Source organism: Dreissena polymorpha, chromosome 12 (genome assembly GCF_020536995.1).
Source record: "Dreissena polymorpha isolate Duluth1 chromosome 12, UMN_Dpol_1.0, whole genome shotgun sequence".
Taxonomy (NCBI): domain Eukaryota; kingdom Metazoa; phylum Mollusca; class Bivalvia; order Myida; family Dreissenidae; genus Dreissena; species Dreissena polymorpha.
Genome location: NC_068366.1, coordinates 73,171,000 through 73,187,995, shown reverse-complemented (window position 1 = coordinate 73,187,995; position 16,996 = coordinate 73,171,000). Strand labels below are relative to the sequence as shown.

Below are 16,996 nucleotides of genomic sequence, written 5' to 3'. Positions count from 1 at the left end.
TGAAATAATTCTTACGTTTCTCATTTACGATAGGGGTTGAGTACTCATTGATATGAAAATACTGTAAAAGTTTGGAAAAAAAATGAATGAAAACTGTAAATTGTATAATGAAGCTGCATTTTACCTTACTTCGAAATTCAGTAAAAGATCATAATAGATTTATTGCTCCGATATTCATCATTTTCAATAGGGTTCGAGTAATACTGATATAAAAACACTTAACAAGTTTGGAAAGATTCAGACGAAAGTTATGAAATCTTTTAAACAAGTGCTAATTGTTTATTTTGTCAAATTTAATAGAAAAAAAAATATGGACTTATTGTCCCGATGTTTCTCATTTTAAATGAGGTAAAAATGCTCATTGATATAAAGACACTGTAAGTTTGGAAAGAATCTGATGAAAAATGTTGACATAATCACCTAACCAAGCAGTTTTTCACTTTTATTTTTAAATTCAAAGAGACATAATTCTGGACTTATGGTCGATATTGCTCATATAGAGTTTGGGTTGGCTCCTCATTGATAAAAAAAACCTGTGAAGGTTTGGGAACAATCGGATGAAAATTTTGGACTTCGAACAAGGATTTCAAAATTTCTCAACTTCTAAGGAAGATAACTATGGACGTAATTGTCGGATAATGCTAAAGGGCCCAAACCACCTGGATAGAAATACGTGTCGCGCTTCGCGCTCTATATGTGGTTCTTAAAAAAAATCCGAGGAGTGCTTGACTCAAGGGAAACGGGTTGCTGGGACACAGCTCCCCCTTGATAAGCGGCAGCTTCCTTTATCGCAGCTTATTGTTACAATCAATAATACGTGTCGCGCTACGCGCTCTATATGTGGTATGGTATGGTAGACAACCATAAAAATTCATGGATAATAGATGTGTTGTTTGCACTTATTTGTTAATATAAAAGCTCGTGTATTTTTTATAAGATATTTAAGTGATGTAAGAAATGTTAATTAACTTTGTCACCACGTTGCATCCATTAATTTTAATAAAAATGTCCAATTGTAGTAAAAATGGATTTTAAAATGTCTACATAAAATAAAGCTTTATTATATTTATTAACCTGACTGAAAAAATTGTCAGCCGCCGAACTGTTCCGTTCGTGCCGGGACCCAGGATTGAACCGGGGGCCTTTAGATGACTGATGCGTTAACAACTTCAGTCTAACGCTCTCCCAACTGAGCTATTCTGGCTGACATTCACTTATGTACTGCTATTTGGTGAAGTTGTGTATAGCGATCGTTATTATATGTCTATTAATAAACTAATACATTGTACGTTTTCGTACCACTACGTCTTCCAATAAACTTGCTTGCGCGATAGGTCGTCAAATATCGTACTACATTGATTCTCCACTAAATAAGCAAATTAGAAAAACCTCAAAATAAATATATTTTGATTATGTTTTGTTTTTATAAAAAACATCATTTGTTTTTATACAAAACCAGAAAGTTTCGCGTATTTGCCCAGTCCCTGTGATTTTTCCCCTGTGATCAGTTGTGGATCAGTTATTTATTAAAACAATTAGCTTTGCATTATTGGCAATAAATGTTGTAATAATTGTAATAGGCACAAATGCAGTACTTATTTACACTTATTTACACAAAAAATCACCACTATGCAAGATATTCTTAAAACAAAAATATATACATTGATCTGTAAAATAACTTCTCTTCCCATAAGCGAAAAATAAATGCATAACATACTAGTCGCCGCCCTCCAGGGCGACGCCAATAACAATTACATAATATTTTTATCTTAAACATATGTAATATACATTTTAAGCGTTTATATTGGCTTAGTGTTCGTTTATTGACCAATCGCATTTTGTTATTTGCTGAAATGACGTTGCAGCGTCAAATGACGTCAAGAAATGTAAATAACATTCGGGATTTACATTATGTTTGCGTAAATATTTATTTAAATTGCTCATTTAAAAGCATGTGATATAAAAAAGCTGACACTCGTTGTCATATCATACAATATTTTATTAAACTCGTCCAGGAAATTTGTTAGTAAGCTCGACAAAGGCTCGCTTACTGAAAAAATTCCTGAACTCGTTTAATAAAATATGGTATGATATGACAACTCGTGTCAGATCTTATATGTGTGTGTATGTTGTCTACTTGTGTGTCTATTACATTGTGTGTGTCTCACTGTTATCATATATAAATTCCAAGCTTTATATCTTTCTTTTAATACTATCATTTGACCCATTGTTTTTCTTAAATTTTCATATCTATTGCAAATGACAAACCAATTGCAGAGTATATTGGTTTTTTTACTAGTTCTGTGTTAGCTCCAATAACTGAAGGCCTATCGTCGAATATTACATTATATTGCGAATACATGAGCATCAGAGCTGCATGTAAAGAGATCTTTTCTAAAGGTTTAATCAACTCTGATTTCTATTCCGAAGGCATATTAGCTCCAATCGCCATTTATTGGCAATTTAAAAGTCAGTTTCAAACATATTAAGCGATTGCAATATCGGTAACTGAACAAAAAAATACTGATATTTATTTTTTTACAGGTTTGAAAACTGTTTTCACATGAAACAGAATCCCCTTTGTGGCGGGAAAATTTGTTGTAATGTACAAGACTTTATCCATTAAAGGAAAACAAAAGATTTACGACCACTTGACAGCGGCAAAACAATTGTATTAAGGATGGCAAAATGGGTACGTTTAAGGCATACTCATACAATTAACATTTAATAGTTATGCAATAATAACTGTCTGTTTGAGTTCTAAACTGATTCTTGACATTAAAAACGGACAACCACAAAATATAACTAGGTACATGTCATCGTCGATGTCTATCGAATTCTTTAAATAATATCGCGGATATTCGAACCATTGTCAACCATTACTCTTCTGCTTGAACAGATATTTGACCATTTCGGGATGGTGACTATATCAATCTGTCTTTTTATCATCGTCTGATGAAGATTTGTTTTATTTAAAGTACACTGTCCGAATACCGATGAAGTCATAGCAAATATCAGTTGTTCTACTGATTTTTGCCCAAAATTTAAAGCACGGACGCAAAATAAACGTATTTTTAATTTTTATTTTCGATATATTCAGATGCGAGAGGAAAGTGCAGTATTAAATAAACGTGTTTTGTTCATATTATTTGATCACTCAAAGCTTTATTATTTTTTATCTGCTTACCCAGTTTTTGTCCTTTTGATTTTGTGAGTGATTGTTAAAAGCAACCCATGGCTTGTGTCCCAATATGTGGTTTCTACCGCCAGACGTGGATTGTAAAATAAGGGCAGGGCATATATTTTTTTTTAAAGTTCTGTCAATCTATGAGCTCTTGTGTTTGTATTTGCTCTATACCACCTATCCAATTATTTATGTTCTTTAATTAAAACATTAGGATGACGTGTCATAATCATATGCAGTGGTTGCTGGACGAAATAAATCTGCAAAAATATGTGTAACAGGATGATTCAGAGCAACTTAATACACAATTATATTTGCATTTGAGCTTCACGCTTTCATTTTTGAAAAATGTTACACAATTAATAAAAAATAAAGATTCTGTGGAAAACGATCGAAACACTGAGGGAATAAAAGTAACATATTTTATTTCATGTAACATTTTTTTCCGGGTACGGCACATCCGACGATTTTCTAAATGTTGTGAGGCCTAAGTTACATAAAAAATCAACCCAGCTTCAGTCAGAGCTATGTGTTTTAAAGATGCTTATAATGACATACATGTTGTAATGTGCAAAAATTACATAGCTAACAATGCAAGGTGCGGCACCGTAAATTTGCACAAAAACGGGTAATGGAATTAAACCAATTTGGTACTCTCTCCCTGCTTGAAACAAATAAAGCATGTCATTGGGTGTGAATTTTGCCAATCACTTACAGACGATGTAGTCTTGTTATGGTCATTATGTGTGACCAAGTTGACAATGCCTGCTACAGAATGCCATTGATTGACTTGATAATTGTCGTACGCGTGTACGCATCGTTATCGTAACTGTTTATCATCATAGTATTAATTGCTAATATTCTCAATTATACAAAGGCTAACCTCAATATGAGATACAAATAAATCATTGCATAAATTATTTTTGTGATAATGTACATAATAGTCATGGTTGTAAATTGCTTGATTTGTGTAAGTCAACATGTACACGTATTGTTAATGGTAGAATAGGTGACAGTAATAAACATACATTTTATGGTCATAACGGGACATCCATGATTGATTACGTCTTAGCTAGTGAACGAAATTGTTCATGTATTGTTGATTATACAATAGGCGAATTTAATGAATGGAGCGATCATGCCCCGTTACATTTGTCTCTTCGTTGTAATAACTTTTCACCCAAACACGAGAAATTTACTGATGTAAAATACAAATGGGACAGTTCCATCAAAGATCGATTTCGAACAGAAATCATAGCTAAGTTACCTGTTTTTAATGATATTGTACGTAATGTTGATTATTTGAATAGATTGTCAGTAAATAATGCCATAACCGAGTTTACTGATACTATCCGCAGTGTAGAGGACCCACTATTTTCACATACATATACGTTTAGTAATAAACCGAAGTACATGTTCGAAGAATACGGTAGTTTAACTAATGCTGACTGGTTTGATAGTGATAGTGAGTCTGCCCGTCGTTTATATATTGATGCCTTAAAGTGTTTTAATTTAAATAAATCAGACGCTAGTAGATCAATGCTTTTTCATTATAAGAAACTTTATAAAAATTAAATACGGAAAAAGAAGGGATGTGCATACCGTACAAAAATGTCTGATATTGAAAACTTAAAGAAAAAAAAACCTCGCGTTTTTTTGAATTTTTTTAAATCAAAGAATAAACTTACCAGCCATAACATTTCATTGGAAGATTTTTAATTATTTTTTGAAAACCTTAGCAACAGTACTTTTAATTGCAATAATACCGAGGCAGAGCATTTTTGTTCCAGCTATAATTTTAGTAAAGATATTGTTGTGTTTCCAGAGTTAGACCAGCCTATTAGTGTTGATGAAGTTATATGTGCAATTAAAAAACTAAAGAGAAATAAGTCAACGGGTATTGATTTTATATTAAACGAATATTTTATAGAATGTAGCGATATATTGTGTAACCATTTATGTGATATTTTTAATTGTATACTACAATCTGGGTTTTTCCCTGAAAAATGGACACATGGAATATTAATCCCATTACACAAAAAGGGCTCTGTAAACGATATTAATAATTACAGAGGAATTACACTTGTGAGCTGTTTCTCAAAACTATTTACTACAATAATCAATAAGCGCATCAATGTTTGTGTGAGAATAATAATAGTATTTCGGATGCACAGTTCGGATTTCGTAAGGGTTATTCAACAATCGATGCTTTATACATATTAATGTCTATTGTACAAAAATATATTAATGACAATAAAAGGCTCTATGTAATATATGTAGACATGATGAAATGTTTTGATAGTATATATAGAAATGCATTGTGGTTAAAATTGTATAAAACTGGCATTAGAGGTAAAATATTGCAAATTGTTAAAGACATGTATGAAAATGTTAAATCGTGTGTTAAGTCATGTTCTACTTATTCTGACTACTTCCGTTACTCGGTTGGTCTACGTCAAGGGGAAGTTATGTCCCCTTTGCTATTTTCTCTGTTTGTAGAGGACCTAGAGATGTTTTTACAACATAATATAGAGTCTGGATTAACTATTGACGATGTTTTACTTATATTACTCCTTTTTCGCCGATGATATGGCCATATTGGGTAAAAATCCTGAAGAAGTACAAAACCATTTGGATAATCTGCTTGTTTATTGTAATACTTGGGGCCTTAAAGTAAACACTTCAAAAACTAAAATTATGGTTTTCCGTAAAAGGGGCCGCCTACGCCAAAATGAGGCATGGACATACGATGGCCAAATCATCGAAACAGTTGATAAGTTTAATTATTTAAGTACTGTTATACATTATAAAGGTAGTTTCACATTCAACCAAGAACATTTAGTAGGTAAAGCCCTTAAGGCTATGAATACTTTGCTATACAAGTGTAAAATGTATGATCTAAAACCTAAAACCCTTTGCCAGTTATTTGATGCATTTGTTGGTTCTATTCTTAACTATGCCTTCGAAATATGGGGTTTTACAAAGTCTAAAGAAATAGAACGTATCCATTTAAAGTTCTGTAAACGAATGCTACAAGTAAGACTCAACAGGTGTAACGCATGTGTTTACGGAGAGTTGGGTAGATACCCACTTTACATAAATCGTTTTATAAGAATGTTAAAATATTGGTTTAAAATTAGATTGAGTGATAATATTATTCTCCATACTGTGTATAATATGAATGTTGAAGAGTGTCATAAAGGAAACATCAATTGGGTCTCACATATTAAACAGTTGTTAAACGATTATGGTTATGGATATGTTTTGAATAACCCTAGCTCTGTGTGTGTTAATTCGTTTATATGCCAGTTTAGAAATAGACTTATAGATACATTTAAACAGGAATGGTTTGGTACATTAAGTAACAGTCCTGTATTAGACATGTACAGAGTTTTTAAACCTACAATTGTATACGAATCTTACTTGGATTTGTTACCAAGTAGTTTGCGTACCCAATTTGTTAAGTTAAGAATTTCTGTACACTCACGGAGAATCCAAACTGGGAGGTATGGGCGTAATAATATTCCTCGCAACGAAAGATACTGTGTTTGTTGCAATAGTAGATATATTGAAGATGAGTTTCACTTTGTTTGTATTTGTCCATGTTTTAGTGTTTTACGACAAAACTACCTTAAAAGGTATTTATATATTAATCCATCTGTGTTTAAGTATCACCAATTACTGACTTCATCCGATAAAAACGTACTTGTCAAGTTGTGTAAATACATAAAAGAAGCATTTGTAATTCGCAATTCATTTATCAATAATACCATATAACCGGTATCACCTACAAATCTTTCTGTCATTATATGTTTAGAAAATGTACTATATGCATTTTCTTCATTTGTATTTTTTGTGTGTTATATATATATATTTGTTTTCAACTTAAATGTAATCAAAACGTGACATATTTATTTTATACTGTTTGTAGTAAGACGATGTACTTATGTATAAGTCTAAATAAAATGTCTGTTCTGTTCTGTTCTGTATCATAATTTAATTGTTGATTACTGGACACATATGTTTTTTCATTTAGTATTAACAAAAGAAAATACGATCCAAAGCCTAATTGATATGTGTGAAGTAAGAGGTAACGTACATCTTATCTTGAATGGTAAAGTATGATGGTGTTTATTATAATTTACAGTTTTGATGTATCAATATTTATACTCCGATAAAGTGCATACTTGATGCAAAGGCACATTAGATTAACCTTGTGGCCCTTGTCATAATATATGAAACACCACTTAAATTAATTTACAATTCCAGAAAAGTTGATAAGTATTCTGGAAGAGTGGCTTGTCTAAAAGAGGGACCTAGGCGATTCACTTAAGGGTATATGTTGTCTTAATGATGAAACAACTCAAAGAAGATTTTACTTCTTATGACGAAAATGTTTCTTTTCATGCTTGTTTAAAAATAACATCTCAGACATATTTTCTAAACAAAATATGGCAGAAATCGATTTTCATCCGCATCTTAAAATGCTTAAACAAAAGGGCAAAATGCCCTAGGTAACTCACTTGAAAACCGAAGGAACTAAACTGTTCTAAGCAGCCATTCTGACATTTGTGTAATCATTTTAATAATAAGCCGAGCTGTCGTTAAAACAAATTTTCGCAGCAAGTTGTATGATGAGTGGAATACAAATATGAAGTAAAGAATGTTGAAAAAACAAGAGCCAAAAGCCCAGGGTCGCACTCTTGAGAATTCAAATAACTTTAGTGTTCTGAGCAGCCTTTGTGATGTTCCCGTAACCATGTCATAAATCAGCCGAGAACTCGTTAAAAACAAATTTTCTGCGGAAGTGCCATGATGTTTGGATAAAACAATGACTTCAAGAGTGTTCACAAGGTTAAAGTATACCATCAAAACTACCTCAATACCTCGTGTTGGTGTTTTAAGCTTAATAACAGCCAGTCATTGCCTATTTAGACCACAGAAAAAAGATGTTAACACACTTGGCAGTGACTATCGTTAAAGTTACTAAACAAAAAACTACCATCTGGGTATATGGTTTCAGAGAAAAAGATATTGTGAAGTATTCAATACTTTCATGATTGAATAAAGAAAACAACCAGGATTGTGCAATGTTCAACCACAAGAGCATGGTATGAACAAACATGCTAGGGACCACTTAACAATGTTGCATATCAATACCAAACCTCTGTGCCTGGCGGTTTAAAAGACTTTGTAACTGTTAGCTATGCACATATAAGGTAAGTAAGTTTTCACAGATTGAGGGCAATCTTGACCCTATCGTCTTATAACTTCTACAAACTGTGTATGGCCGACCACTGTATGATGTAACATGACATATCAAACGTCTTTCTGTTGAAATTTCATTTGAGACTGTTCACTATATACATTTAAGGAAAGCCAGTCAAAGAGAGGGAAGAGCCAGTTAACAAAACCTCTTGGCTGCCGAAGAGAATCTGTTTTCAAATTTATACGATATGTCTATAACGGAAACAATACCACTACGTCGGGCTCAATTTTGATCCAAGTGGCATGATTTGAACAAACGTGGTAAAAGGCCACAATACAATGATAAATTGCATATGCAAAACCTCTTGGTCTTAACGTTTCAGGCGAGGATTTTCTTTATACTCGTACTATGGAAGCAAGTTAAAGCCAGGAAAGGTTAAATTTTGGCACCGGATGCTTAATTTACACAAAATTGGCAGCGAACAACTATTCGATGTAAATGCCAAATATTAAACACGTGGGTCATCTTGTTAAAGAATACAATTTCCCTGTTTCGCAGTATGTAATTTCCAAAAAAATATTTAACCATCTTGAGATATCAGTCGATATGAAGGGTAAATCGACCAACTTCGGCATATAGCGATACTGAATTTGTTTACATTTTTACGTTCAATAGTCTTTTTCAAAAGTTACGGTGAACGCGTTCAATATTTTCCGCTTTGATGGATTTCCAAAACTTCGCAGTTATAGTTTTAAATTGATGATACATATGCGTCAAATAATTTAAACATGATATTTATAGGCACGTTCATATCTTTTGTTAGGTTGAAAAAAGAATGCATTGCGTTTAATGCTGTGATAGTTATTTGGGTCTGTAATGTCGCCACGGTTATATATTGGTATGATAACTCCGGACGCACAGCTGCGTGGAAACACGTTTTATTTATTATGTAATTTAATAATATTTCTGACGGCTTTGAAATCACATGTATTTTGTCTGTAAAGTATGTTTATAATGGATTGTCCTGAGCATGCGCTTTATTGTTTTTCAATCTTGTGTTGCCTTAATTATTTCTTCTATTGATATAGGATTATCTAGCTCGAGGTACGACGGTTGTCTGTTTTTCCTATTTTCAAATTCATTTAAGAAAGTTTCGGCGTCAAACGAATTTAAATGTACACTGCCTTCGTCGGCTTATCTACTGAAATAATCATGAAATTCGTTTAACGTTATCGTGTCTGAGATTTGCGATGTAGGGTCACCCAATGAATCATTCCTGTGAACTTTTGTTAAATGTGTCACGAGCTTTAGGAGTGGAAGTCGTTAGTAGAAATGTTGTTGCACGCACCTGACTCAAGCACGCAAAGACGACCAGAGGACGTCGGAGTTCATGGTTTCTTAAATCTCCGCCTGCGCATTATTGTTCTCAATGGTATTATACAGCTTGTATACACTTGTGAAAAATAACAATAGTTATAATAGAAAAATTTGAAAAAGCTAAAACCATTGATGTGAAAAAAGAGATTTATGTCAATAGCGATGCTGATTAAAAAGACAAACGTTGTAAAACGATCGTATACTAAACGAAAATAAATACAACACAAAGGTACACGAACTATATTTTGAATGTATCAAAATTTGTTGGATCGAGTTATCCAAGAACGGAACTTTTCTAACCGGGGCTAATCATATATTATAAAGTACTAAATAAAGACAAATTCTTAAAGATCCGTAAATGCTCATAATTAACGAATACTTCGAAATTCAATGTTAACCCATCAACAAATCACTGTGCCTTATAGCAATAGCATAAATTTCAAATCTAGATTTTGTCTGGTTATATTGATTTAACGAGACATACTGATCGTTGTAATTATGTTGCACTATGTGTTTATAATCATATGAATAATTGCATTCGCTTTACAGCTAATAAAGGGCTATAATAAAAAGAAGACATAATTATAAAATACTTATGCATTACCTCCCTTTATCTATTCCTACATAACATTTATATAATTGAACTCACCGAAAAGGTTTCTATAATAGTGTAGCGCGACAATCTTGTTTGTTTTCGACTTTTAGGTGACTTTTGATAACATGTGATGTAAGACGACTCTGATACGACGTATGAAAACGCGTGGCTTGCTGAGCCTTTCACACGCCACATTGGAGAAAGTGTTACTTTACGTTAGATTTAACATCACAAAAATAATCGTTATTTAATAAATTAACACACGCAGTCAGCAAACTGTCGTCTAAACAGAGGGGGTAATCACTTGACAGTCAAGATTGCGACGTACATGCCGAGACAGGTATTTTTTCGCTGTGTATTACTTTTGTTAAACTTTTAAATGACGTTCACTTTCCAGCCATTTCAGTAAGAAGGTGATAAGCGTTTATATTCTCTTTGTATCTCGACTTTAAAGGGGCCTTTTCACGTTTGGGTAAATGAACAAAATTGAAAAAAGTTCTTTCAGATTCGCAAACTTTCGTTTTAGTTCTGGTATTTGTGAGGAAACAGTAATGCTGAACATTAACCATGCTCTAAAATAGCCATTATAAATTATGCAACTTTTGACGATTTGAAAACCCGAAAATTATAACGCGTTGCAACCCGAAACGAATTAATAATTTGGAGAGTTCTGTTGATGTCGTTATATTATGTTTAACTACGAGGATTGCTTATATAAAGTATAAAATACATCTGTCATTGTATCAGGAAGGATGGCCGAGTGGTCTAAGTGGTAGAGTTTTTACTCCAGAACTCCAGGGGTCAGTGGTTCGAGCCCTGCTGAGGGTTACCTTTTTTCTTTTTTTAATTTATTCTTGACTTTTTTACTGGAGCTTTTTATGCCCAATGTTCACATTTTTCAATATAAAGCATTTAATGACAAACTTCAAAACATGCCAAAATCTGTGAAACGGCCCCTTAAAAAATTGTTTAGCCGAAGCTGTAATTGTGTGATCCCGTTAAGACATTTCGTAGAAAGTAAAGTCGAAATATAGAGCGAATATTAATACGAAATAAACGCTATGAACTTACTTGCTGATGAAAGTAAGCACCATTTGAAAAACTTAATAAAAGAAATACAGGGTATAAAATGTCGGACAAGATCTGTCTCGGTATGAACCACGCCATATTGACTATCACGTGATTACCCCCTCTTTAAACGAGCTCTAGTTTTCTAATGTGCGAAATGTAAACGCATAACAAAAACAGAAATGTGCAATCATACGGATTATAAATCACCACAACCAGTGGAATTATTTACAAATGAGATTGTCACAGACTTTTAAAAACCCTGAAAGGATGCTTTTGATATAATGAAATACTGACGATTACTTCTAAAAAAGTTGTTATGATCAACTATGGAATACAAACATACAAGAGGCGTAATTTGATTTTTTAGCGCTCTTTGCGTTGTGGGTCTGCACGAAGTTTACGTGCGAAGCATCAGAGTGAATTAAATTATATTATTATTTTATATCCTAAGTATGGCCTTGTGTAGCAAGGACGAAACCGATCAAAAGCATGACATATCGCAAAATTTGTTGAAAATTAATGGTTGCAATTAGCATCGTAAACAGAATTATGTAGTATCCCTTATTCTCATAGTATCGGTCCTCCTCGTAGTATCGTGACTTTAACAAAAAACTCTCAAGATGTGCTGGGAATTTATTTTTTATTTTTAGAATTTTAAATTTATTTGATGGTTATCCGTAGCTATAACGTCGATCATTCTCATTTCCGGTGTTCATTGGAAAGTAGGTGATGTATATTCCAGGGTGATGCTATGATATTTAAATTACTTTACACATAATGATGTTTAGTTTGTTTATGGTTTATACATAGCTTTATCCATTGCTTTGTATGCCGCTTGTTTTTTTAAAGTGAAAATATTTTAACAACAACATGACTAAGAGTTTCGCTTCTCTATTAAGATACTATTTATAGAACAAGCACATGCGCATAGTAACAAACCTTAGCAACGAATCAGAAGGGCCGATATTATGAGAAACATTGAACATGATACAGATTACTACAGGGAGCTATGTTTAGCCAGTTTTATTTTCAAAACTATTCCGATGTAAAATGACTTTTTCATGCTATGTCCAACAATACAAATTCAACTATAGATTGACAAATAACACGTGCTTTTTTATGTCCCCCAGTCTCTACTGGGAGGACATATTGTTTTTGTCCTGTTTGTTTGTTGGTTGGTTTGTTTGCGTCAAACTTTAACATTGGCCATAACTTTTGCAATATTGAAGATAGCAACTTGATATTTGGCATGCATGTGCATCTCATGTAGCTTCACATTTTGAGTGGTGAACGGGCAAGTTCATCCTTCAAGGTCAAAGGTCAAATATATGGGGTGGACATAGTGTTTCACAAACACATCTTGTTTGTTTTTGTTTTTCTCTTCCAAAATTCGTATGTTTTCATTTAGAGGGCCTATACAACGGACAGACAAGCTACAATAAGATGTGTTACTCTGATGCAAACACAACGGGAATACCTACTAACAATGATTGACACTTTCTTAATCACAAAAGATTATTGTCGTTTGTAGATATTAAGATAAGATTTCAAAGTTATGCATATGAACATGATCGATATTTTTAACATTTAGCTGTTCATATTGGATTGTTGAAATCCCACGTGTTTTTTTTTACAATGACGTTTCCTGTTTTCTGTCCGGAACTATTCTTTATTTAAGTATATGATTTGTGCTATTTGCGTGTTTCCTCACTAGATCTGCGCATGTCAACCCTCGTTCATCAAAACTTTTCAACCCTAGTACCTACAATGATTTTTGTTCTCGTCTTTTTAACGACATTCATGCAAAACATAATTCAGAGAAGGCTAGAAGCACGATAATCTCAACTTACGGCGGGCCTAAAAATGCGTTAACGGCCAGAGACATAATACTGTTAACATGTGCGGCGTTAACAACTGCTATCAGTAAGGGTATTGTGCATAGGTATAAGAAATTAATGAAATTCACGCAGGTGCAGGCGCCGTTGATAGAAAAATGACAACATTTCACAGTAAAAGTTGAAAGCTATGCTATCAAAACGTAACCTTTGCTAAAATGTACACAGCCATAATCAGGGGTATTTTTCAGTATTTTTTTCCGTTTCCGAAGTTCATTGAAGTATACTTAATAGTACCCGGGTTCTTTAAAGTAACTGAGCCGACAATTACCGATCGAGCCATACTGGCGACATGTGTTCAATACTGCGTACTTCAGAGGTACCTGAGATTGGTCTCGATGTTTCATGCGATTTTTTTTATAATGTCTCAGTGGTTTGGTTGGTTATGCAGATACTGGAAAGTGAGATTTAATAAATTGTTCGCAGTACTCCGGTCATTGACAGTACAAATGAATGGTCTATATATTGACCCGTATAATTAGTTATAAGACTGTAAACGAGCTTGGAAATACAATATAAAATGCATTTTAAGAACATATTTTAGAGAGATAAAATTTGTATTTAATGTAAAATCTGGTGCGATATTCTCAAAAGCTCGATTTTCGCGGTTTGCCTTTTAATGTCGACGTGAATTCTGGCTGGAAATTTAACTTACCTCGATAAACACAGTTCATATTTGAATTTTGTCATATATAGCATGATATTCGCATCCGACCGACGTTTCGAATTTTGATTCTCGATGCCAGCGCTGGCGCGGTATTAGAACTTGCTTGATATTCGCGGTTCGAGTTTTCATTCGGTATATCTGATATTTTAACCAAAACAATAAATAAATCTCATCCTCAAAATATAGCGATTGTTGAAAATTTCTATCAAACGTAGAAATCTTGCTTTTTAAATCTATCCCCCCTATGCGATTTGCTAGATTTGCTGTATAATAAATAAGGACAGCGCGCTGTCAATATTTTATGTTTTCGTACCCCACGTACGTTTTGTGGAGTAAACCCATACAAGCTAAACGCGAAAACGAGGTCCACTTTGTATTAAAGTCCTCCTCATAACTCACGGATGATGGCTGGAAAGGCATTTAACTGTGAGTGTATGAGAACGCACTATGAAAACGCATTAGAGCAATCGATGTGTGATCCGATTGATTGGGAATAAATGGAATCTATCACGAAGTGGTTTCCGCTTTATCAAAAACAATACCGCTGGTGTGGTTGAAAATTAAAATTTTGAAGCTTGCGTGTGGCTTGAAATATATGCCATTTTTCTTTGACGATCAGTTATGTTTTCGAAGTGTTTAGTTGCATTTTTACGAGCAGATTCAAAAATGCGAACGCGGACAGATTTTGTGCCTGTTTTTTTAAATAAATAATATTAATTTCTTTGAGCTAGTTTGAGGACGAAACTGGATTCATTAAGAAGAGACTTCCTGTAAACGAACAATTCCATAAAAGCGGAAAGTGGGACGAAACTTGACGAACGTTCATTCGGCCCGGTTGAACAGTGCGTGGCTTTTAAATGCTTTTTCTGTATACCTTTAATACATGAAATAACGATATTGTCCGTACATTTGAAAAAATTATGTCAAGTGTTAAAAAAGTATTTTATCACACTGTGAGTGAGTCACAGTTCTGAGTGCTTTAACAGCTTAAAAGGTTTAATTGTTGTGCTTTTGTTGTTTTTCTTTTCAATGAGTAATACAATTACATGTTCAAAACATTATACAAATAGCTATATCACATGGTATCTCACAGTATATACATTACTTTTACAGTCTTAACGAAATTTTTAAGTGTCAGTTTCACTGACTAATTTCATCCGTGCTTCACTTCTAAATTTACCACACTAGTTGTACGCTGATGTCATATAATGCTATTCGATAAATAGGAACAACCGTTGTCTATTTAGACATTGTTTTCAAACTTCCTTTTGGTTTAACTTTACTGTAAGTTATGGTATCTGAAGTCGCCAATATTTTTCGTTTTGTTTTAATTAAAATACATGTGATGAACATCATGACACACGGGGCACTTTGTGGGTAAGGCAAAGTTTTGTAAACAAAGTTGGTGACCAAGCTTTGACATAAGAAATCCAAAATGGCTCTATGTAGCATAGGAGTCAGACTCTGGAAACACGTGCTTCATGAATGTGTGTAAGGTGTCGTCCCATATTAGCCTGTGCAGTCCGCAAAGGATCGTACCGTATTAGCCTGTGCAGTCCGCAAAAAAGACGGGTGCTTCATGAATGTGCGTAAAGTGTCGTACCACATTAGACAGTGCAGTCCGCAAAGTCTCGTCCCATATTAGCCTGTGCAGTCTGCAAAGGCTAATCCCATATTAGCCTGTGTAGTCCGCAAAGGCACATCAGGGACAACGCATTTCCGCCTCAACTGGAATTTCGCTAAAAACTTACAGGAATAATACAAACTATGCGGATGCAAAGGACTATAATGGACGGCACTTGAAACACATGCATAAACCCGTGTTACCAGAGTGTGGATGCATAGGCTTATGTTGTAAGTAGCACAGAGCGCGGCTCATATTCAGAAATACAGGTCATGTCCTACAAATGGAAAATCAGTCAAAGAACGATTCCAAAAACAATACGACTACAAATTATTGTTTTCCATCGATCAATAAAAGAAATGTACTAACTAAGTTTTACTATGGTCGGTTCCATTTCGCGTAATAGATCGGACGAGTTGGAACAAGCAGTTTACGTATTTCGACCGATTAGGGGTTACTTTTTGGTACATCCTTTTTGTTATACCTGAATACAATCGACTTTCCTTGCCAGTCGGTAAATTTTATCATTGACCTAAGTCCCTTCAAACGTACTGCTTAAGTATTTAAATACAATACTGCATTTAATTCTTTGAAGCATTACCCATCCGTTATTCGATTTCAGTATCGATTAAATATAAAATAATTTTGACTATCTCTATGAATTTGTAAGCATCACACAGATAAAAATATGTACCTTTAAATAATCCATTGTGTATGTATCTTCTTTTGCAGCGTTTAACCGTTGTTGATTATCAAATTATTATAGCTATGAATTTTTATATAAACCACAGATATTAGTACTGAAATTAAGTCAACTAAAATTTTCACTAAAGGCCGGCTATATAAACTGTCTCGCCCCTCCCCAGCTCGTACCAAAGGTTCGGCAGTGTTATAACACTGGATTGAAAATAAATTAACGTCAAAGTTAAAAGCCGGTTTCCGTTCCCTGGAACATATTTACAATATCCGGTCGATCAAGTGAGTTTTACGAGTGCACGTGGGGTTCGGCTGAACTAGTGACTATACAGAGAAATTATCATCCCGTCTGGTGAAATATTTCTACATCGCATGCGCAAAGCTAAATATACGCCGAAGTTCAATCCAGGAAAATAATGTATTTAGAGCTTTAAAGCGGTAATAAAATTGCTCCTTAAAAGTTCTGTCGCATCGAATCAGGATTTTCCATCGTGACAAGTTTTCTGTATCGGCGGACCGGATGTGATGCATTATGGATACATTTTACCTCCGATCAACTCGAGCGACAAATAGATTAATTAAATTTATTGCCACCGAGAACATGACGGCAAAAAGATAAAAGCAAGGAAGCTGCAATAATCCTGTTCTCTTGTATTTGCTGTATTGTGTTTGGTTTAA

At 33.9% G+C, this 16,996-nt stretch overlaps 1 protein-coding gene across 1 annotated transcript in view; it reads right to left on the bottom strand.

Moving 5' to 3' along the window:
* The window catches only part of LOC127853972 (uncharacterized), a 42,199-nt gene extending 25,786 nt beyond the window's left edge, over positions 1–16,413 (bottom strand). The window contains exon 1 of the mRNA XM_052388865.1: positions 16,317–16,413. Coding sequence (XP_052244825.1) covers positions 16,317–16,331 — 15 coding nt within the window. The 5' untranslated portion in view covers positions 16,332–16,413. The remainder of the gene's footprint in view (positions 1–16,316) is intronic.
* Positions 16,414–16,996: the final 583 nt, after the last annotated feature.